Source organism: Eucyclogobius newberryi, unplaced genomic scaffold (assembly GCF_026437365.1).
Source record: "Eucyclogobius newberryi isolate DKJ021-1_F unplaced genomic scaffold, fEucNew1.0.hap1 SCAF_15, whole genome shotgun sequence".
NCBI lineage: Eukaryota > Metazoa > Chordata > Actinopteri > Gobiiformes > Gobiidae > Eucyclogobius > Eucyclogobius newberryi.
In genome coordinates this window covers 11,111,269-11,133,621 of record NW_027315779.1, presented here as the reverse complement: position 1 = coordinate 11,133,621, position 22,353 = coordinate 11,111,269, and the positions used below count along the sequence as shown (strand labels likewise).

The window sequence follows — 22,353 nt, the reverse complement described above, 5'->3', positions numbered from 1 at the left end:
CCGAGTGTTGCATTACCGCCAGACTTTATTCCTTAGACTTTGTCGTAGTCCTAAAAGTTCTTCTTCCAGTGCCTTGACTAGTTCCTGTGAAGAGCGTTAAGTCACGAGTTCAAGTCCAAGTCCCAAGTCCATTTTATGAAGTCAGTCAGAATTCACAAACTATAACTTGAAAAGCAACAAAAACAACGGATAATAATGGTGAAATACTGTATGAACTATGATAAAAATGAGGAATGCGTAATGTCAAAAGTAAGAAAAAGTCACAAAAACAGCGAGTCAAGTCTCTGGTCAAAACGTCTACTTCAGTAATATTATTGTGATTTTTTTTCTTTTTATCAGTCTTCTTGGAGCTTTTGCTGACACCACAAAGCATTTTTTTCTTTCCAAAATTTAGTTCCACCGGATCACGAGGCAACTCTTTGGTTATTAACTGTGAACGTCATGAGCTGCGAGATAAGAGCGGCTGCAGGTTATCAGGATGATATAAAGAGGCATTATGGACACGAAACATGTAGAAAAACATGCCATTTTTACAGCCTGTTACGTGGTCAGCTTGTTTGCACGTGGCGTAGTCGCAGCTCTGAGCAATTTATTCTCCAACCCTAAACTAGGAATTGAAGTAAAAAGTTGCGATTAAAATTATTACTCAAGTGGATCTACTGAATACTCAGAGACAGTTTGAGCAAAAGACGTGTTTAAAATCTGTTGGCAGAGTCATAACGGAAATAAATTTTATACGAAGAAGGTTTAGGAAGAGCAAATGTTGGAATTTTTTTTGTTTTTTGTTCTTTTGTCACTTGTAGATTGAAAGTAGGAATCTTCAATCTAGAAAATACTCAAATAGTTGTAAAATTCCAACTTCTTAACCTGTAAGTGTAAACTAGAGGTGGGAAATATGTCAAAAAGTATACAATAATGTGTTGTTTTGAAGATATGCAACCTCTTGTTATTGAGCATATTGTTCATCCATATATATTGTTCTTCGTCAAACATGCATTATTTATCATTAATCCTGCTCAGCTTGTTCTGGTCAGCCGGGGACAGGAACCAATGCAAATGCTCTATTTTTTATGCAATGTTGTGTATTGATGTCTAAGCTAGAGGGAGTCTCTCTTAAGACACTCAACTCTACTTTGGCTTTCATGACACACATAGCATGGCAATTAATCTAATGCTTATATTTGGCAAATTCTACATCCATAAAAGTACATTTTTATCGTCAGTATCCCTTTTTCCTCTGTTCTCATTAAACAAATTTAATCATATTTGATCACCATTTCCAAAAGTTTAAACCAAAAAGCCATTTCTACTGTGTCTTTAAATGTTTATTGTCTGTTATAAATGTTTTGTAATAAAGAATTTTCACAATAAAAAAATAAAAAATACCCTCAACTCTACTTCCTGTCATTTGCAGCTTTCAATTTTGCAAAACAAATCGCGGCTCGACTGATAAACGTTCCCCACGCGCCAGAATAAGTCATAATTATAATAACACGAGGCCCGGACACGTTGTGCTTTTTGAAACGCGCGGAGAGTTTCACCCTTCACCTGGAAAACAGCGGGACAAGGAAAAAACAACACAAAAAACTAACAGCGGGCAGCGGGCTCCGTACTTCCGGGTCAGCTGACGGCGCCGCGGCCAATCAGGAGTCCGCCCCGGGTGTAAATAAACGGTGGCTTTAAATCCGCAAGCGCAGTGTTTCTACAACAACGACGAGAAAGATGACGGCGGACACGCAAGCGCGGGGTGAGCCACGCGCGCTTTATCACACTTTGGAACATGTTTGAGAAGATGAGGCGTAATGGCGAAGCGGCGCCGGGTTTGAGTAGTTCATTCGTACTTTTTGGCGTCTGGCTCGTGCGTAAAAAGAGCACAACACGTCGTTTTGTCTGCGCGGCTTCCGAAAATGACCCACGTTTTGTTCAAATGCGGTTATTGCGCAACCTGTGCACGCACGTCACAGTAATACGCAAATGTAGACGAATAGTTACGTTTTTTATTATTTTTGTTTAATGTGAAATTGTAAAAAAACCACCCAAAAAAACGAACCAAATCTGTCAGGGGATTAACTATAATGATATACTGTGAGGTTATTTTGCTGCAAACTGTGATTTCGCATAACACATTATTATTATTATTATTATTATTATTATTATTACTATTATTATTTATTTTATTAATATATTCTAAAACTAAGTGTTTTTTATTTTATTTTTGATTAGACATACGCTCAAAAATAGTATTTTTATTCATTGTTTTGTATTGTTTTGCTCGGTATTCGTGCACAAACGCATGCATTAAAACACCTTCTGCTGGTGCTGCTGCTGTTGTTGTTGTTGTTGTTGTGTTGTTTTTCCGGTTTTGCCGTGTTGCATAAGAACCGCTCCGTCAGTCACGCTCCGTTGTGTGGTTTGGCCTAATTAGTTGTGTTTAACGTGAGTTTTTTTTGTGCACCTTTTTGTCGTGGTTTGTTGTGGAGCCGGAAGTTGTGCACTGACTCTTAATGTGAGCTGTAAAGAATAAACACTAATCCAGTCTGCTCTTGTCAGCGCGTCATCGAGCCTTACAAAAATAACAAAAGTGTTCACTATTGCCGTCAAATAACTGCACCTTCTTTATTTTTAACTGTCCTTTTGTCAGTCCTGAACTGTGACTGCGGTGTCATGATGATGATGATGATGATGAAGATGTTTGTTATTTTGCGTTTTATTAAACACTTGAATACCAGCCGCCATAAAAGACCATAGAATAAGGAGAAGAAGAGGAAGAATGCTACAAAGTCTGGCATTTAACTTGCATTTATTAAATGACAGATGTTTATTTGAAACATCTTTAATCCATGCTGATCCATGAAGACATTTCTGTTATAAAGATACGCATGTTACGTAACATATTAGTTTCCCCGTCGCAGCAGGTCACAGTTCAAACATTTCAAAAGGTCAAACCAAAAACACATAAATGCTGACATTAAATCCATGTGGGAAAGCTCTGAGTGCAGCTTTGGAGAAGGCTCAAGAAAAGCTTCAGAACAAGTCCTGGTCCAGTCTTGGTCTGGTTTGGCCCTGGTTCAAGTCCTGGTTTGGGCCCTGGTTTGGACCTGGTTTGGACCTAGTTTGGACCTGGTTTAGCCCTGGTTTAGCCCTGGTTTGGGCCCTGGTTTGGACCTGGTTTAGCCCTGGTTTAGCCCTGGTTTGGACCTGGTTTAGCCCTGGTTTGGGCCCTGGTTTGGACCTGGTTTGGACCTAGTTTGGACCTGGTTTAGCCCTGGTTTAGCCCTGGTTTAGCCCTGGTTTGGGCCCTGGTTTGGACCTGGTTTAGCCCTGGTTTAGCCCTGGTTTGGCCCTGGTTTAGCCCTGGTTTGGACCTGGTTTAGCTGTGATTTAGCTGTGATTTCTGCCACACTTAACTCTTCTTTAATTATTTTTTTGACACTGATCAAAATGCGGTTTCAAACTAATTATACAAAAAAACAATTGTATTTTTTCCATCCACATGTTTATATTTGTGCAATTTTTAAATTACATTTTTTTTTAAAACCTTTTTTTGAATTTTGTTTTTCAGAAATGAGGGAAACGGTCGGGATTCGGGTGAGTCTCAGTTTCAATCAACATCTTTTCTACAGTCTATTCTGCCCTTAAAGATATTTCATTATTTAATTGTGTGTATAAATGTTTGTATTTAAATTTAAAAGGCAGTACATCGCCGCTTTAAACTAGCACTTATAAACTAACACAAACACAGGGTTTTGATGGATTTTGCAGATGGTTTGTTGATTCTAAAGAGTTCTATCCAATATATTGAAACATTTAAACCGGTTTCCAGAGTTATATATGTGCGTATGAAAACATTACACCATAAAAAACATGTCGCAAAATGTTTTCTCTTCAAAAATAGGGCTGCGCAACGTGGGAAAAGTGTCCAACTGCATTTATTCGGTCAAGTTTGCATTTTTATAGGCGCATACGGGTGAATCGAGGACAAAGACTGTAACATGAACACGTCAGCACAGATCTAAACTACTGTTTTTACGCGGAGTAAAAGGGGATATTTTGCTTATATTCTGAGGAAATTAGGGCACTTCAAAAATCTAACGGATTCCGATTGGATTAATTTTGCAGCTCCGTTAAATAAACCACGGAAGAATTATGAAACGTGAGATCCTGGTTTATATTTCATTTTCATGCATCGTTCATTTGACGTTTGGTGCATTTCTGTGGCGTGTTTGGACTCTCTTCGAGCCTCTCCCAAACACAGCAGAAGCCGTTTTATTGTTCTTTATAAACCTGTTCTTCAGATCATTATGACGGCGACGGCTCAAAGTTAACGACCTCTTGAACCTCTTTAAGGTTCAAGAGGTTCAAGAGGTTCAAGAGGTTCAAGAGGTTCAAGAGGACCTATATAGAGAATCTATAACTTGAAACATCCCAAATAGTTGCAATTTTGTCGTGTGTGTGTGTGTGCTTCTAAACAAAGACTTAACATATAAACTGTATTATGTCTATAGCTTTTTTTACATTGAGAGTCGATAAAGCCGTCGTTGTTGTTTATAAAAGGTCTTCTCGCGTGTCTGTAAAGTCCAGATTGACGCTCCCGATCGTCACAGTACGACCGCTTTTTACAGTCGACGGTCACGATTGGTCGATCAGTCATGGCAGAGTTCATGTTTTGTGGAGGAAACGATGGTACGACGAAAAAATGAATAAAAATGGCCTTTGTTGCGCCCGTTCATACTTTTGTCTTCATCACGTCTCTAGCACTTTTCGTGTTGTTGTTTAACTTCTTCTTCTTCCCGCAGCAGCAGGACGGCCCCGGAGGACTCTGGGACTCGGTGAAGAAAGCTGCGTTTGTTATCGGCTCCGGGATCCTGTTACTTGCCGCGTTTGGAAATTCTCTCACATGGTACGGGGAAAAAAACAAGACTTTGCAGTTACTTTTTAAGGGACTAGAACGGGGGTCAAACCTGGACTAGAACGGGGTCGGACCGGGACTAGCTCACAGGATTGGTCGACCGTAACCTCCTTTAGTCTGCCGTGTTTTGCTTGACCCTTTCTGCACAAGTCGCTCACAACTTAAGCCAAACTTGTTTTTCTGCGACGCCAACAACATTTCACAAAGAACATGGCCCGTGAGTCAGTCGGGCGCACATTTACAGTTTACTGTTACTCTTGAGTGATTACTTGTGAGTAATTACTTGGACATAACAGTTCTTACTTGAACCTTTTTGGCTGCTCGATCCACTTCTGCTTTTGGATCTTTAGTTCAGGCCTTTTCAACTTGAATCCTTTGTGTTTGGCCTTTTTTTGTTGTTGTTGTATTTTCTGTTTAATTTGTATGTTGTTATTGTCATTGTGTGTATCACTAAAAAGCAAAACGATTAAAAAAACTTGAGTCCTGCGTCAGGTCAGGTCCGGGTCCACGACAGGTCCACGTCAGGTCCACGACAGGTCCACGACAGGCCCACGACAGGTCCACGACAGGCCCACGTCAGGTCCGCGTCAGGTCCGCGACAGGTCCGCGACAGGCCCACGTCAGGTCCGCGTCAGGTCCATGTCAGGTCCGCGACAGGTCCACGTCAGGTCCACGTCAGGTTCATGTCAGGTCCACGACAGGTCCGCGTCAGGTCCATGTCAGGTCCATGTCAGGTCCGCATCAGGTCCGCGTCAGGTCCAGGTCAGGTCCACGACAGGTCCACGACAGGTCCACGACAGGCCCACGACAGGCCCACGACAGGCCCACGTCAGGTCCGCGACAGGTCCACGACAGGCCCACGTCAGGTCCACGACAGGTCCGCGTCAGGTCCATGTCAGGTCCGCGACAGGTCCACGTCAGGTTCACGTCAGGTCCAGGTCCACGTCAGGTCCGCATCAGGTCCGCGTCAGGTCCAGGTCCACGTCAGGTCCGCGTCAGGTCCGCGTCAGGTCCGCGTCAGGTCCACGACAGGTCCACGACAGGCCCACGACAGGCCCACGTCAGGTCCGCGTCAGGTCCGCGACAGGTCCACGTCAGGTTCACGTCAGGTCCGCGTCAGGTCCATGTCAGGTCCGCGACAGGTCCACGTCAGGTTCACGTCAGGTCCGCATCAGGTCCGCGTCAGGTCCAGGTCAGGTCAGGTCCAGGTCAAGTCTACGTCAGGTCCTGGTCAGGTCCACGTCAGGTCCACGTCAGGTCCACGTCAGGTCCACGCAGGGGCGATTCTAGGAAGTGTGGGGGCCCTAGGCAGAAATTCTTAGGGGGCCCTACCGTACCTACCTTACTGTGCCGGACTGAAAATGTTGTTTACATTTTGACAGAGCGCTGCGTGTAGCGGTAGACTACTGTTCCCAGAATGCTTTGCATACATGTTGTTGAGACTTCCGGTTCCGGAGTACCGTAAATCTAGACTTGCGGTGGCCCCCTAGTGGCCTGGGGCCCCAGGCAATTACCTGGTATGCCTAATGGGATGCAGCGCCTCTGGGTCCGGGTCAGGTCCGGGTCAGGTCCACGTCAGGTCCTGTTTAGGTCCCCGGTCCTCCGGGCTGGTCCTGGTTCTAGTCGCTCTGGTTCTTTAGTCTATGTTCTCTCCTTTACACGATGTTCCCAGTTGGCGCTCACATCCTCCATAACTCTGGATTGAATGTTTTGTCCAGGCACCTTCAGAGGTTCTGGGGCGCGTCCGGAGACTTTTGGCAGAAACACTGGAGCTCTCTCTGCAGCACGTATGAGGGACACGACCAGGCGCTGTTCTACTTAGGTAAGGACTGACGCTTAACGCTTTAGTGAATCAAGAAATGTGTGAAAATGATTGTATTTTGTAACCGGATTATGCTGGTAGTGAGGTAACAAAGATAACATTGCATAAAAATAACAATGTAGAAAAAGCTTCAGTTGTATCATCTGGACACTGAGGTTTTGACTCTCATCCAAGAGTCATTCTCAATCTGTGGATCTAATCTGAGAACTCAGAGTAAAGATATATATACTGATAGCGTCTTTGGGTCACTGAAAAGCGCTATATAAATAAAAGTTATTATTATTATTATTATTATTATAATAGCCGGCCCTGTTTATCGATTAGGGGAAGATTAAAACAGTCAAACTAACTGTAATGTGTCATAGTGAATGAAGCTAAATGCTACTCTATGTTTAAATGAGGAAGCACATAGTTAACGGAGAAAAAAAAGTCAATTCTCCCTCTGAGCGTCAAAAACAGTCTGAGATATTCAGCTCTGTTTTTAAGTCTAGAAACCATCGCCGGACGCGTTCTGAGAATTTCTGCCGCCAAATCACGACTATTATAGGCCAATAACAATACAAATAACGCAGAACATTTGTCCTTTTTTAGCATGTTGGCAGTATTGATTTGCTTTTTAACCTGGTTCCACTGTCGTCTCCTGTCAGGGACCATGCTGGTGCCCACAGTGGTGTTCTGGTCGACCAACGCTCTGTTGATGTTCGTGGACCTCACGGCCAAACCCTCGTTCATCACAAAGTACCGGATCCAGCAAGACAAGAACAACCCGGTAACTGCTCCCCGAATGCCACACCATTTATCCTTTTGTAGAGTCCAAAATAACAACCGCAGTCGCTTCGCAGAATTGTTGATTTAACAAACGGACAGTTCCAAAGTCAAGTTAATCGGGTTTAATCACAATCAACGCAATAATGATGAGCTGACGTGGATTAATCACACTTTTAGATTACATAGATTGAAATATCACATTTATAAAGTGTGCAATGAGATTACTCAAGCGTTTGAAGTTTGAAGGTGGAAAAGTGCTAATATACCGTAAAAGTCTGACTATAAGCCGCTACTTTACTTTATACAACTATGCGGCTAATTCATAGATTTTTTACGGGTGCTCTAACTGGCTCCATGGGGCGCTCTAACGGGCTCTAGGGGGCGCTCTAACGGGCTCTAGGGGGCGCTCTAACGGGCTCTAGGGGGCGCTCTAACGGGCTCCAGGGGGCGCTCTAACGGGCTCCAGGGGGCGCTCTAACGGGACGCTCTCCCTCTCGCTCACTCGCTACGTACAAGCGCATGAGCAGAGCCAGACGTGGAGGACGAGGGAAAATGGGCTCCTGTGTTCTCTGTATGTTACGCTTCAAAATGCCGCGTTATTTTTATTTTTTATTACAGTCCCACTCGTATTCACAGAGAAATTAGTCTAACGAGGAACTGACCTCATACTAAATGCAAAGTTGCGTGGTGTGCCCTCTTTCTGTGTAAATGTCTATGTAAATATGTAAGTGGCCTGAGGCTGCTTCAGGAGCGCTCTGGAGTCTGACTTTTGCGCTAAATTGTGACCATTTTACCATCTCATTTCAAACGTGTGATTAATCTGATTCTTTAAATTGATTGACCGTTTTATTAAGACCTTCTTGAGTCACAGATAAACTTCATTAACCTTCTGTGTCTCTCACCTTTCCTCTGTCTCTCTCTCACGGACTTTATCAAAAACTGTGATAAGGTTTTGACTCGACGCGGCAAGTTCACCTTTTTATGAGTTTCTCCTGAATTTCCCTCAAGTCCACGTGATGTTACAACTTATTCTCCACAAAGAGCCATTGAAATAAATCTGATGTTTCAACATTTTCCTTTTTGAAATGACAAATTGTTGTGTCATTGTTTTTGACAGAAACGTTTGCTTCTTTAATCATTATTTCTGTGCTAAAGGGAAATAATGCAGTTTCAAAAGTACTTCAAATCTGAATGTTAGTGTTATATTTGACCCTCTTTTGATTATTATTATGTCATTATGTTGCTGCTTGTTTCAAGCCAGGACAGTGCCATTATTGCTCTAATTTTAACCGTTATTGTAATTAAATTATCGTGATTTTACACAAATTATTGGCTCTATTTCTGAAGGACATTTTATTCAAATAATGGAGTCAATGGAACCCAGTGAAAACTGCTCGAATCAAGACGTTTGGTTTTGATCTAATCCCGGTTTAGTTTTGATCTAGTCCTGGTTTAGTTTTGATCTAGTCCTGGTTTAGTCTTGATCTAGTCCTGGTTTAGTCTTGATCTAGTCCTGGTTTAGTTTTGATCTAGTCCTGGTTTAGTTTTGATCTAGTCCCGGCTTAGTTTTGATCTAGTCCCGGCTTAGTCTTGATCTAGTCCCGGCTTAGTCTTGATCTAGTCCCGGCTTAGTCTTGATCTAGTCCCGGCTTAGTCTTGATCTAGTCCCGGCTTAGTCTTGATCTAGTCCCAGTTTAGTTTTGATCTAGTCCCAGTTTAGTTTTGTTCTAGTCCCGGTTTAGTTTTGATCCAGTCCTGATTTAGTCCCGGTTTAGTTCTGGTCTAAAATAACACAATAAATGGTCTAAAAACTAAACTAGACAAAGTCCTGGTCTAGTCCTTATTCAGGCCACGTTCACATTCAAACTTGGACTAAAACGGGACCAAAACAAGTCTGAATCAGAATAAAACTTGAAAAAAATTGTGAGCGCAGCCTTAGTCCCAGTGTTTATGTTTTGTGTGAAAGTGTGATTTATTCTTTTGTTTTTACGTCCAGTGTTATTTCTGAGCCGTCCATGTGTCCCCACGTCCCCGCGTCCTAAGTCCAGTTTGCTCCTGATAGTGTCTCGCTCTTGGACATTGATCAGATCGACTTTGGCCCCGTGCTGATTAGAGACTCTCAATTATCGACCCAAGATAAAAAACAGACACACAGGAAACCGCCGCTGCAATCACCTTCATTGACGAGAGAACGTAATAATTGTTTGTAGAATTGAAATGAAAAGTTGCAGCGTGAACTTCTGAACAAAAATGAAAAATGTATCAGCACTTTTGACTTTGATGTGGGTCATTTATAAAAAAAATATCTTTCTTTCTCAACACATTTTGGTGTTTTTAGAGCTCAAATGATCTACGTTTCAACTTTGAAGCTGGCAGACAGCTATCGTTTTAAGCCTCTTTTGAACCCCTTTTGAATTCTTTGCACCTCACTGAGTTATTTTAAATGTTTACAACTTTTATAGTTACTTACAATACAATATTTCAATAAGATGTAAAAGCTAAAACACTAATACAAATTGTTTAAAGTTGGTTTAATGGGTTCTGTGCACAGATTCTTATTATTAATTATTGATCATTTGAAGTGAAGACCACCTGACTCTTTTTATTTATAGATTACTTCAGATTGTTATTGGCTCGAGCCGTTCCATGGAATGGAATGTGACGAGTCTTTGTTCTTGCCAGGTTTCTTCTTCTTCTTTCATGGTCATTTTGCCACAACTCGGGCATTTTTGACCCCCTGAACATTGATGAATGTCACGCATGGGGTCATAGGTCACGCATGGGGTCATAGGTCACGCATGGGGTCATAGGTCACGCATGGGGTCATAGGTCACGCATGGGGTCATAGGTCACGCATGGGGTCATAGGTCACACATGGGGACATAGGTCACGCATGGGGTCATAGGTCACACATGGGGACATAGGTCACGCATGGGGACATAGGTCACGCATGGGGACATAGGTCACGCATGGGGTCATAGGTCACGCATGGGGACATAGGTCACGCATGGGGTCATAGGTCACGCATGGGGACATAGGTCACGCATGGGGACATAGGTCACACGCGATCGGCTCGGCCCGAACTCCAATAAAATGGAGGTTGTGAGAACGCCCGTCCCAACAGCGCCAACTAGAGCAAAAAAGAAAAAACATGAAACGCTTCATCTTTGGCCTAGGCACATGAGACTTGGGACAATGATAGAGCTACCTTTGACCTCTGACCTTTTGAGGAGTAAAACACCTGGCAGCGTGTTGAATCAAAGTGGCACCGTCACGTTTGATTTTTTTTTTCTTCTCAAAATCGTACTTGTCCTAGGTTTTTTTTGTCCGATTTTGAGCTCAAAACACCTTTTGCATCTAAAGACATTGAAATTTAATAAATATCCAAAAGAATGTTGATATTCTTTACGGTCTCCGCGTAACACGCCCTCAAAAAAGGCTTAAATTTCAGTGTTTACAAGGACAAGTCACGCCTAATGGAAATGATCTACGGAGCTCATATTTCACTCACTAATGCGTTTTTATGATCTTGAGTGGAACTAATTAATACCATGTAACAAATTTACTCTATAGCGTCCCCTACCCATTGTGTGAAAAACTCAACATTGTCTGATTTGATTGAAACTCATGGATTATATTCTCCTCGAGACGCCATGAAAAAAGTGCATTACAGATATTGTGTATTTCACTATTGGCCAGCAGAGGTGCAATGAATGCCTTCACTTCCTCTTCCGCTTTTATTTTGATGGGACGTTTCCTCTCCTGCCGTGGTCTTAGCATTAGCGTTAGCATCAGCGTTAGCGGTGGGTCTCTGTTGCTAGGTGACGGGGGTACAGGGAGGAGGAGGTTTAAAGATTAAAGTCTTTATTCTTTAAGACTTTATCCGTTAAAAGACTTAATTCTTTAAAGAATAAAGTATTTTTAAAGAACAAAGTCTTTTAAAAGAATAAAGTCTAAGAATGCAGTATCGGGGCGAGAGCCATCATCGCTGCTACCGCGGCTTTAATTTAAGGCCGTGGCTGCAGAGCCGCGGCGCGGTCAAATGGCCCAGCAGTTTCAGGAGCCATGTTACTGTCATATAGCCTCATGGCCAAACCCTAACCCTTAGTCCTGAACACTCGCAATACTGACCTAACCATGTGCAATTCTGTCATGTGCAATTACTGTGAAATTCATGTGCAATCTATGTGCTGTCGTGACACATATTCATGTGCAATTACTGTCGTGATCACATGCAATGGTATTTATTTATTTGTCTATGGGAGTTTTTATTTATTTATAGGAGATCTTCTACTGAAAGTGTTTTTCAGACTTCCTATAAGTGATCTGTTCTTCTGTATCTACCTCTGTATCTACCTGCGTTGCACCAATGAAATTTCCCCATGTGGGACAATAAAGGAATATCTTATCTTATCTTAACCCTGACCATAACCCTGACCTAACCTTAACCTTAACCCGGCGCGGTCTAAAACAACGCGGTCAAATAGTGCAGCCGTTTCAGGAGCCGCGACACAAAATACCATGGCAGTTTTGGCCGCGCGCCGCGGCTCTGTAGACACTCCCTTACTTTAAATTAGTTTTGTTTTCATTATGTCTCAGTTAGCATTAGCATTAGCACTGACTTTAACATGTCGTCAGTGACATTCACTGTGTGATCTTGATTTATTCATTTTAGAGTGACTTGGCAAAAAACCCTTTTAGAGATAAATTTAGACAGGACGCTATGCTTTGCTACGCTACGCTAACACGGAGTTCAAGTCATCCAAATCCGACTTGTAAATTAAACAGCCTCACATCACAGCCTTCTTGGACATGTGGCCATTTCAGACATCCGACAGTTCAAATAAAAATGGTTCTTGTGCTATTTTTACCTTTTTTTATTTAGTTCCTCTTACTGTCTCTGCGTCTGTGAACCTGTTGCTGCCGGTGAGCCCCTGCAGTTTGAAATGTTCTGTGATGCTAACGGCGCTAACGTCAACAAAGGCAAAACTTCACTCTTAGACAATGTAATAACACTACGAGTTCGTTAACTAATCCGCTTTGTGGCTTATTTGAGCGCGTTCCTAGTTTGTGTTTCTTGTTTTGAGTCGTTACTGTACATAAAACGTCTCCCCAAGGTGCGAGCCACGACCTCTGAGGACAAATGAAGCGCGGCGTAACTCTGAGCTAGCCAGGTGCTAATGCAAACCAATGTCGTTTGAAAAACGTTTGACCTTTTTTTTCAAAGATTAAAGTCCAATTTTCCCGTCCTCATCTCTCTTTGCTGTGGTGCTTTTGCCCAGGTGGACCCGGCCAAGCTGCGTCAGGCGGTGAAGACCGTCATGTTCAACCACGTGTTCATCTCGGGGCCCATGGTGGTGGTGTCGTACCACCTGCTGTCCTACAGGGGGCAGCCGTGTGGCCCCGAGCTGCCCACGTTCCACTGGGCCCTGCTGGAGCTCACCGCCTTCGCCGTCATCGAGGAGCTGTTCTTCTACTACTCGCACAGGTACAATTAAAGGGCCTTAACAACCAGGAAGTTGGACTAAACAACAACAAAACAACACAAGCCCTTTGAGTGACATTTATATTAAAGCATTATAAATCAGAACTCTCCAGTGATAGTTATATTGTTTTGAGACGATTCCTCTGATCTAGTCAACTATTGTACTTGCAGGAAAAATACTTTAAACATGCATTTAGTTACAGAATACTGAATACTTTCATTAAAATGTACGATAAGGGCTGCAATTTCTATTTCAAGTTTGAAGCCAAAGTTTCATTATAAAATACCAGGAAAGTGATCACACTTGTACAAAGTGTACTAAACAGGACTAAACCCAGATCCAAACATGGACAAAGTGTACTAAACCAGGACTAAACCCAGATCCAAACATGGACAAAGTGTACTAAACCAGGACTAAACGGGCGGCAGTAGCTCAGTGGTAGAGTGCTCGTCTTCTGATCCAAAGGTCGGCGGTTCGACTCCCCGCTCAGTCAGAGCGGTCAGATCCACTGGCCCGCAGGTTGGCGGTGCGATCGCAGCTGCCTCATGTGAATACTGCCGTTGTGTCCTTGGGCAAGACACTTAACCCAACTTGCCCCCCAGTGTCTGCGTATATCTGGGGTGTGACGGTAGAAAAGCGCTATATAAATGTGACCATTTACCATTTAAACCCAGATCCAAACATGGACAAAGTGTACTGACTAAACCCAGACTGGGACAACATAAGTACAAGTGTGGACGTAACTGTTGTACCGACTGTTGTACCGACTGTTGTACCGACTGCTGTACCGACTGCTGTACCGACTGTTGCTTGTGTCCTTAGACTGTTCCATCATCCGAGTCTGTACAAGACGTACCACAAAAAGCATCACGAGTGGACGGCTCCGATCGGCATCGTCTGCATCTACGCTCACCCCCTCGAACACATGGTCAGTACGGGACCAGAAGGCTAATCCAGTAGTAAATAAGTTAACTATTTTGGGGAAACTACTTTCTGTGATCTGAGTAACAGAATGTGAAATGTATTTTCAAACTGTGATGTCATCAATACGTGACATGCCATTGAAAATGCCCGCGCTCGGCCCGCCCCGCTGTACTGCAGCCAGACCATCCAAAGAGTTTGGCCTGTAAAATTACAGATTACCTAAAAATAAAATGGAAGAAATGTCATTTAGACGTCACGGTGATCAACGTGTACTTTAATCTGCTGTCGCAGCAAAGCATCATGGGAAAGGCCCAGAGCGAGCTCACCCAGTGGAGTCTTATGTGACATATAGTGGTGTTGAGTGCGTCTGGATGTGTGGCGTGGACTCTAATCGCCGGCGCTCTGTGTCAGATCTCCAACATGTTTCCTGTGGCGATCGGCCCCGTGCTCCTGGGCTCTCACGTCAGCACCACATGTCTGTGGTACTGCCTCGCCCTGATCAGCACCACCGTGTCACACTGCGGCTACCACCTGCCCTTCCTGCCTTCGCCCGAGTTCCACGACTTCCACCACCTCAGGTACGTGTCGCCGTGGCAACAACAACAAATAGAATGAAAAGTACAGTGGTGGAGTTGGAGTTATCTGGGGACTTTTGTAGAACACAAACTTGACAATGACCAACACAAACACTCATTCGTAATGTTTTGAATATACATAATAAAGGGAACACGTGACCACGGCAAGAAAAAGAAATAATAACACTAAATGACATCAAATTAAGCATAAATGTCCAACGTTTTTCAACTTTGTCCACGTTCAAATTGAGTCATTTTCCCCCCATTTTTTGTAATGTTTATTATAACATCGTCCAGTTTTTGATTGTTGGTTCAGTTTGTGTGACGCAGCTCCAAGAAGGTTCCAGAGGTATCCATTTATTGAACAGGAGTTTTGAGGCCCAAATCCATAGTTCTTGAAGCACATTTCTCCAACTGTTAAGATAAGATAAGATATTCCTTTATTGTCCCACATGGGGAAATTTCATTGGTGCAACGCAGGTAGATACAGAGGTAATTGGAGAATAACAAACTGATTCTTCGTCCGTCAGAATAAAATGACTCTTTCCCATTATTTTTTTTATATATTTGGTAGAATTAGATTATTAACGCATTTATATAATTGAGATATTATTGCCCTGCCTCAATTAATATTTTAGTCAGAGGTTTTATAATTGTGATTACTTAGTTGAATTTCTTATCCTTATCTGTAAAAACCTATAAAAGTCTTGTTTCAACTCAAAGGATTCTTTCAACTCATCAAAACTTTCCATTTTTTCTTTCACAATCTGGTTAAAAAGGGTTGAATCTTTTGCTGCTCGGTGCCGTTTTGGAATGTGCAAAAAATGAGGAAATGTTGACACTTATGATTTTATTTTGTAGAATAAAGTGTCTCTTTTTATGGAAACCTTTCAGTGTAAAACAAAGACCGTTTGTTTTAGAGTTAAACTGGGCTCGTCAAAGCAGTTGTCTGTATTTCCACTGCACACGCTCTGGAAACAATAACGATGTTTGGATTTGAAACTACCATTGTAGATTTAGTGATATTGTGATGACTCTGGTCACAATGTAATAAGCAAGTCTAATCTGCATTTTCATGGTTTAAATGTCCGGGTCAGTGTTATATTGACGGTGTTGATCGAGCTCTTCTTTTGCTCGTCCGGCGCAGGTTTAACCAGTGCTTTGGCGTGCTCGGGATCCTGGACCGTCTCCACGGCACCGACTCAAAGTTCAGACAGACCAAACAGTACGAGCGACATTCGCTGCTGACCAGCCTCACGCCGCTCACCGAGAGCATCCCCGACTCGCCCAAGAAGAGCCACTGAAGCCCCGCCCAACGCAGAAGAGGCGGAGCCAAAGTCCTGTGTTCATATTGGAAAAATGCACAATCCCTGATCGTTTATCAGTGACGAGGTTTATCCAACCACATCTGCAATAACATAACGAGGTCATCAATGCTTAAAGTAGTATTTATCTCACTTTCAGTGATTGTCTGGTCTATTGGCAATTTTATTTTAAGACATTCTTTACGTTTTACTTAAAATATAAAAAAAAGACAAGCATTTTGTAACTTAAACAGTTTGTGTACAATAACAAAGCAAACTTGTTCTTTTGGCAAATCTTATTTTAAGAAACTCAAAACACAGTGAAATCAAGATAAATGCTACTTAATTCTATTACTTTTTAACATCTCTTACTCTTAACAGTCGTGTTTTTATGGGATAGTTTTACAACTTGTACATTTAAACGCATTTTTAAAAATCCCTAAACTTAACTAAGCAATTTTAAACGATTTTGGGAAATAGTAGTTAAATAATAAAATTATTATAATAGGAGTTAAGTGCCATTTAAAATTAGTCAAAGGTTTACAATTTACTCTTTTTCAGGCTGTGTTTTTGATTATCTCCTTCCTCCTTGAACAAATCCTCTCAACTACTTCTAATATGTAGAAAAGTATCACACAGGAATGTTTGATCTCTTACTGAACTTGAACCTTCAGCCATTTCAAACCTAAAAATACTTTTCAGTTCAGTCCAATGATGTTGCACCACAAAACCGTTAAAAAAAATTAACTTGAAATAAATTTTAAGCTAATGTCTACAAACAACAAGTAAAGAACCATTAAACATTTTAGCACTTTTAAAAACTGTTCAATCTGGTAAGGTTTTATTTTTTTACATTCTATTAAGTTTCATTCTTAAAGCCAGACATTCAGGTGAATAACTGAGCGCAGCTAGCTAAGCTAACGTTTATTAAACTTTAAAATCTTAAACAACCAATTGCATTTTAAATCAAATGTTTGTTTTTATGTGGTTATTTTAGTTTGTTTTTGATGTTTTACTTTTCCACCCTTTTGCTTCAACAGTAGCGTTAGCATTAGCATTGAGACATCTCTTTTTAGTGAAGTATTTTGTAAAGTCTTTCACAACTCACTGTTCATCTTGGAGTATTTATTCATCTTAGACCTCCCATAGAGCTAGAAATAGACAGGAAATACTGATGCTAACACTGAGCTAGCGACATGCTGTTGTGCAAAGACCACTGGTGATAAATGAGCACAAGTTTTCAAGGACTGATTCTTACATTTGTCAGTAATTTACAGCATGATGTAGTTTTCTTTTAATTCACCTGCTGTCTCGCCTCAAGTGCACTTAATACATTTTATCTTACTACTATAATTAGTGGTAGTGTCTAATCAACACTGACCAGTTGTGACACTTAATTTTTTTAAGCTGTGATTTACCAGTAAAGACAAAAGAATGTACAACATAACTTAACACAACCGGGTTCTTAAACCTTTAACCTCATTCCATCAGCTTCAGTGAAGAACTGAGACAAACGGAATCGATTATGAAATCAATATTCCTGTTTCTTACAGTGGAAACTGAACTTTGCACTTCTGATTATTCAAAGCACTTGAAACAGAAAGCCTCTTTTGACAATTGTATTTTGATAATGATTTAATTGTTCTAAGTAAATGTAGTGTTTGAGATTATATGTTTGGATCTTTAAGTAAAATGAGTATTTAAAGCTTCTTGTTGCTTGTGTGATTTTGTCATCTCAATATCGACATCTGGTGGTGAAACTACAAACTTTTGCACAAAAACACATTCTGCAGCACATTTTAGTCATGAGTCATTCACTAATATTAGGACTGTAAAGGACTTTGTAAATACATTGTGTAATGTATTGTGTCCCTCCTGCAGTCCATACCGGTTCTTCCAGTTCTCACATGTTCAATAAAACACTCGCCTCGGACCTGGCTCAGCTAAACTTATACACAATACAAGTATATTACATTATGAACCAAATAAAGGTTGAAATATGGCGACTGGAGGATTCTACAGATTCTGAAATTAAAGGTGGAATGGACGAATTTTTTATATTTCCTCGTGGCGTGGATAAATCATTTGTCCTGCCACGTATCAATCATAAAACTCACCTGCAGCCGCGTCAGGCTCGTCCCCACGTTTCCGCGTGCCTAAGCGCATGGATCTATCATAATATAGTTCCCTCAGTGTACGGGGCAAAATGAAGATGGAGAAAGACAGTTCGAGCTGACGCAGAAGTGGACAGAAATCTACGGGAGACGAGCGATGCGCTCTGTTGCGCTAATAAACAAACGCATGTGTGTGTTGTATCAGTCCACACGGGGGACCTGCAACCAGAACCAGCAGTAGAACATGAATACAATAAGTAGCTCTAAGGACATCAGAGGGGATTCCACTTCCCGCTCCTTTTCAACTTTCGTCATTCTCCAACATTTCCTCAGACACTCGAGCGATGGCAAAACTATGTTTACCGTGACGACCATGTGACCAAAGAAACGGTCACTTTAAGATGGTCACGTGCCTCGACGGCGACACAAAAACGGTCTATGAACAGAAAACAAAACAAGAACCTCCCACACCGGCCAAATGAATAGTCCAGACACAAGCAGATGAGGTTTTTTTGTCCGTTTTGTGTTTTTTTTCTTTATTAAAGGAAAAGGCATAATTACTACAAATTACAAAGAACACTAATAGCGAATCACAGCCTAAAAAGCAGATATTATGAATCTTAAATGTTATGATACATCTCATTCAAGTATTTTACATTTTTCCATTATATATATTTTTTTTTTTGTTCCTTTTTAAAACACAGCTTTTTCCCGCGCGGCGAGATGCTCGGCTCGTTGCGCGGGAAAAAGCTGTGTTTTAAAAAGCTGTGTTTCATCCACATGTTTTAATGGTTTACAGACACTTTTGATATTTTATGGCTTCGTGAAATTGTCGTCCTGGAAGTCTTTTTCCGGGTCCGGAGACCGTTTTCTTTTCTTCCTTTTGCGACGTCGAGCACCATTTGAAATTCTACGGGGGTCACATGTTTGTTTTCAATTGTCAAAATGAATCAAAAAAAACAACTTTAGCAAACGAGCTAGCCGCTAACGTGTCAATAACCCCCAATAACTAACAATTTGTATACAACTCATTTTTTTGTCGGTTTTTAGTCAAATTCAGCTTTGCATTTCCACATAAACACGTAAGTACAGTTTATTCATCCATGTCAACAAATATTATTTAGCCCGAATTTGGCTTTTAAATTTGCGTAGCCTTCAGTTTTTAAGCCTTTTCTAGTGATTTATAGAGACTTATAAATGCCATTCTGGAGAGATTTCATGTGACGCATTTAGACTTCATGAAAAAATAAACTAATGTTGGAAAAAAGCCTCCAAATCCATTTACTTGTAACGAGCAACATTTAGACCCGTTTTCAACATCATCCGGAAACTCATTTGATTCAATAGCTCCAAAACTTGTCAACACTTTAAATTCAGGGGGAAAAAAACGCACAACGCTTTTTAATTGTACGTCAAATCTTTTACGAATTTAATTTTGGGAGGAAGAAAAAGAGCTGGGAACGGACCGATCGAGCGCGTTCAGACTTCGGCCGTTAAAAAGGTGCAATGCGTAACTTTCCCGGTGTTGGGTTTTTATTGACGAGGCGAAATCGGCGCGACGACGACGACACCGTCTTCTCGAATCCATGGCAACGTTTAATTTACCGACTTCAACTTTCCCTTTTGCCGACGCCGAAAACATTTGAACGGAAAGCAAGAAGAAACACCGCAAATACTTGAAAATTAAAAAGCATTAAAATATAACCACGAGACCATTTTCCTCTTTAAAAAAAAAAGTAAAGTCCACGTGTCTAAGGCAATTATATATAATCTGATTTATTAACAATAAAACAAGTCGTCCTCGTCGGGGATTAGGATTCACATTCGAGGAAGCTCGTCGCTCGCCGCCGCAAACGCATCGTCCTCGCTTCAAGTTACTCCAGATGAATGGTCGCCGCGGTGACGACGGAGGGGGGGCATTCGTTTCACTTCTGTAACGTTACCGGGAAAGGAAGCACTTGTCGGGAAAACTCGTCCCGACCTCGACGTTCGCTTCGTTTTGGCGCGTGGCGCAGGTGGTTGTTGTTGACGATGCATTTTTGAAGGTGAGGGCGTGTAACAGGCTGTTTTTGGAAGACTGTGTAACGGCAACAAAACGAAGGAAGGACGAAGTTTGATGCGTGAATTTGGCAGACTGGTTTGGGATTTGGTGACGGGCGATATCGGATGCTGTACGATCAAACCAAGAGGGAAGCGGCACATTTTGAAGCAGTGAAACCATTAAAATAAGGCAACTTTCAATAATAGTGTCCATGGTGAGGTCTGTACTCCACTCGTTTGGTTCATAGTTTTTTTTTTCGCCCCCAAAATGTCCAGCTCTTTAAGTATTTGCAGCCATGTTTTGGGGGTAAAAGATCTGCAGATGAAATCGCGTCAGCCGCTAAAAGGTTTCAACCCACTTTGGTCCGATGTGGAGGAGCGTCACGGCCACCAGAGGGCACCAGCGAGGCCTGCAGTTCGTTACTCAGTTGAAGTTCCAACCCCCAAAAAGTTCCTCCAATCAAAAATAAGATTCACTTTGACATCGACGAGACATTAGAGGGGCCCAGAAGTGGAACAAAAAATTAAATATTTAAGAGGAAAATCCAAGAGCTCACATGTTCTTACGCCGACACGTGATTGGTTAGAAACCAAAAAAATAAAAATTAGATGTTTGCCTCATCAAGACAAGGGAAAAAAAGAAAGAAATGAAAGTAAAAGAAATCGGCGCCGTTGCGATGAATCAGTTTTCCACGGGGTTCTGAGTAACTCCTCGCTGCTCCTTGTGGTGAACCAGCGAACTGCAGATGTTTTTCAAAGATATTTTTTGCGTCCGTTTGAACCCGGGGAGCTACTTGGGTTCAGCGGCATCCTCCTTGGCTGCGGTGGGGGAAGACGCGGCGGGGCTCAGGTTGGCGCTGGCGCGGCTCTGGGGTCGGCTGCCGGAGGTCTGAGACGGGTGTCGGCGCCGGGCGTCGCCGCTCGAGGAGTGTCGTCTGCGGCCGCCGTCCTCCATCGGGGGCTGAGGGAGAAGAGGGGGAGGTTATGGCGCGGGACGACATCGCAGCGCTCTCCATACCGTAATATTGACATTTTACCATACGTGCGACTATCGACTTATTGCACATGATATTCTGCACTATTTTACTGCAAACATAATATGAAATACACTCATTTTAAATCATCAGAACAGAGAAAATGACAAATGTGCTGCACAAAAAGTTTCCTTTCCCTAAATAAGTGACAAAATTGCAGCGGCGTCACCAAATAATTGAATCACATACGACAGAATACTCTAACTGCATCAGAGGTGGGTAGAGTATACTCAAGAGTACTTTAAAATAATATTACTCAGGTGAAAGTACAAAGCAATGGTACGAGAAGAGTAAATGTAGTGACTAAATGTAACATCTGATTTATAAATGAAAGTTTAACACAAACAGGACAAAATAGTATTATATATAGCAACGTGTACTCAACCATGTAATAACATATTAGTACATAGTAATGTGCAGTACTGTCAAATAAAGTGTATAAAGCATAGCTGATGACTGGAGAGTCCCCACCTGCTCGTCTCCATGGAGACGTTACATAATTGCATGGAAAGTTCCACAATATGGTCAAATCTGGACTATAAGCTGCTGCTTCTGTCTCAACTCTGCGGCCAATACAATGATGAGGCTAATTTGTTGATTTTGACGAGCCAGCGGCCTCTATGGGCCTCTAGGGGCCTGTAGGGGCCTCTAGGACCAAGCAGAGAAAAGTTGCACAAAGCCCGTTCTAAAACAAAGGGTTTCCGTCTTTTTGCTTGTCACTCACGTCGATCCTGAAGTCCTCCAGGCGCTTGAACTTGCTCAGACACTGCTGCAGCTTCGAGTCGATCTCCAGACTTTTGGCTTGTTTCGAGTATTTCAAAAAGGCCCAGAACTTCTCCAGTCCGTAAAGCTGACCTGAAAAACACAAACTATACGGTTACAGCAAAACCAACCGCCGCAGGATATTTCCTCCTTAGGCCGCAGTTATTTTATTACTTGGTTTACGGATTTTTAAATGAAATATATTGAACAGGCGGGCGAAATATAAATATAATTTCAAAAAAAAAATTCTTCCTTGTTTTCCCAAAAGGCACCGCGGGAGGAGAGGGGGGGACGCGACGCGCAGGAGCGTGTAACAGTAGATTTAGTGTGTTTTGCATCGGTAGATCGTGTTTCTTTCAGCATCAGACACAAGAATGTCCTTTCCACCCAGACGTTTAGTTCCAATCGCCTTCCGTTGCTGAGCCACGTCCTTGCACACGACCAGCAGCGAGCCATCTCTAAGGACACTCGCACTCTTGATCACTCCCACAGCTACAGTTAGGCTCTTTGACAATGCCACTGAATTCCACTCCTTAAAGGATGCACTATCCTGTGCAAGCTTTATGATCACCTTACAGTCTCTGCTCTCACTCCGGATATCAATAGCATCAGCCT

General features: G+C 42.1%; 2 protein-coding genes across 3 annotated transcripts in view; one reads left to right on the top strand and one right to left on the bottom strand.

The window, feature by feature from the left end:
- The first annotated feature begins 1,722 nt into the window (after positions 1–1,722).
- faxdc2 (fatty acid hydroxylase domain containing 2) lies at positions 1,723–15,817 on the top strand. The gene is made up of 9 exons (XM_072445653.1): positions 1,723–1,747; positions 3,563–3,588; positions 4,797–4,900; positions 6,628–6,731; positions 7,379–7,500; positions 12,782–12,987; positions 13,808–13,913; positions 14,321–14,487; positions 15,632–15,817. The coding sequence occupies exons 1-9, from the start codon at positions 1,723–1,725 to the stop codon at positions 15,786–15,788; spliced, it is 1,017 nt and encodes a 338-aa protein (XP_072301754.1). The 3' UTR covers positions 15,789–15,817.
- Positions 15,818–18,406: 2,589 nt separating this feature from the next.
- larp1 (La ribonucleoprotein 1, translational regulator) overlaps positions 18,407–22,353 on the bottom strand; it is a 53,341-nt gene continuing 49,394 nt past the window's right edge. For both annotated transcript variants that reach the window (XM_072446021.1, XM_072446022.1), the window contains 2 exons: positions 21,701–21,831; positions 18,407–20,903 (listed from right to left, as the gene is read on the bottom strand). In XM_072446021.1, the coding sequence (XP_072302122.1) occupies positions 20,733–20,903; positions 21,701–21,831 (302 nt within the window). In that variant the 3' untranslated portion in view covers positions 18,407–20,732. The remainder of the gene's footprint in view (positions 20,904–21,700; positions 21,832–22,353) is intronic.

What these genes read in the sequence shown, in the direction of transcription:
- faxdc2 (XM_072445653.1), top strand. Translation starts at nt 1,723, where the DNA reads ATGACGGCGGACACGCAAGCGCGGG. An exon ending in GGCGGACACGCAAGCGCGGG is followed by an intron (nt 1,748 to 3,562) that starts GTGAGCCACGCG and finishes TTTGTTTTTCAG; the next exon opens with AAATGAGGGAAACGGTCGGG. An exon ending in TTTGGAAATTCTCTCACATG is followed by an intron (nt 4,901 to 6,627) that starts GTACGGGGAAAA and finishes TGTTTTGTCCAG; the next exon opens with GCACCTTCAGAGGTTCTGGG.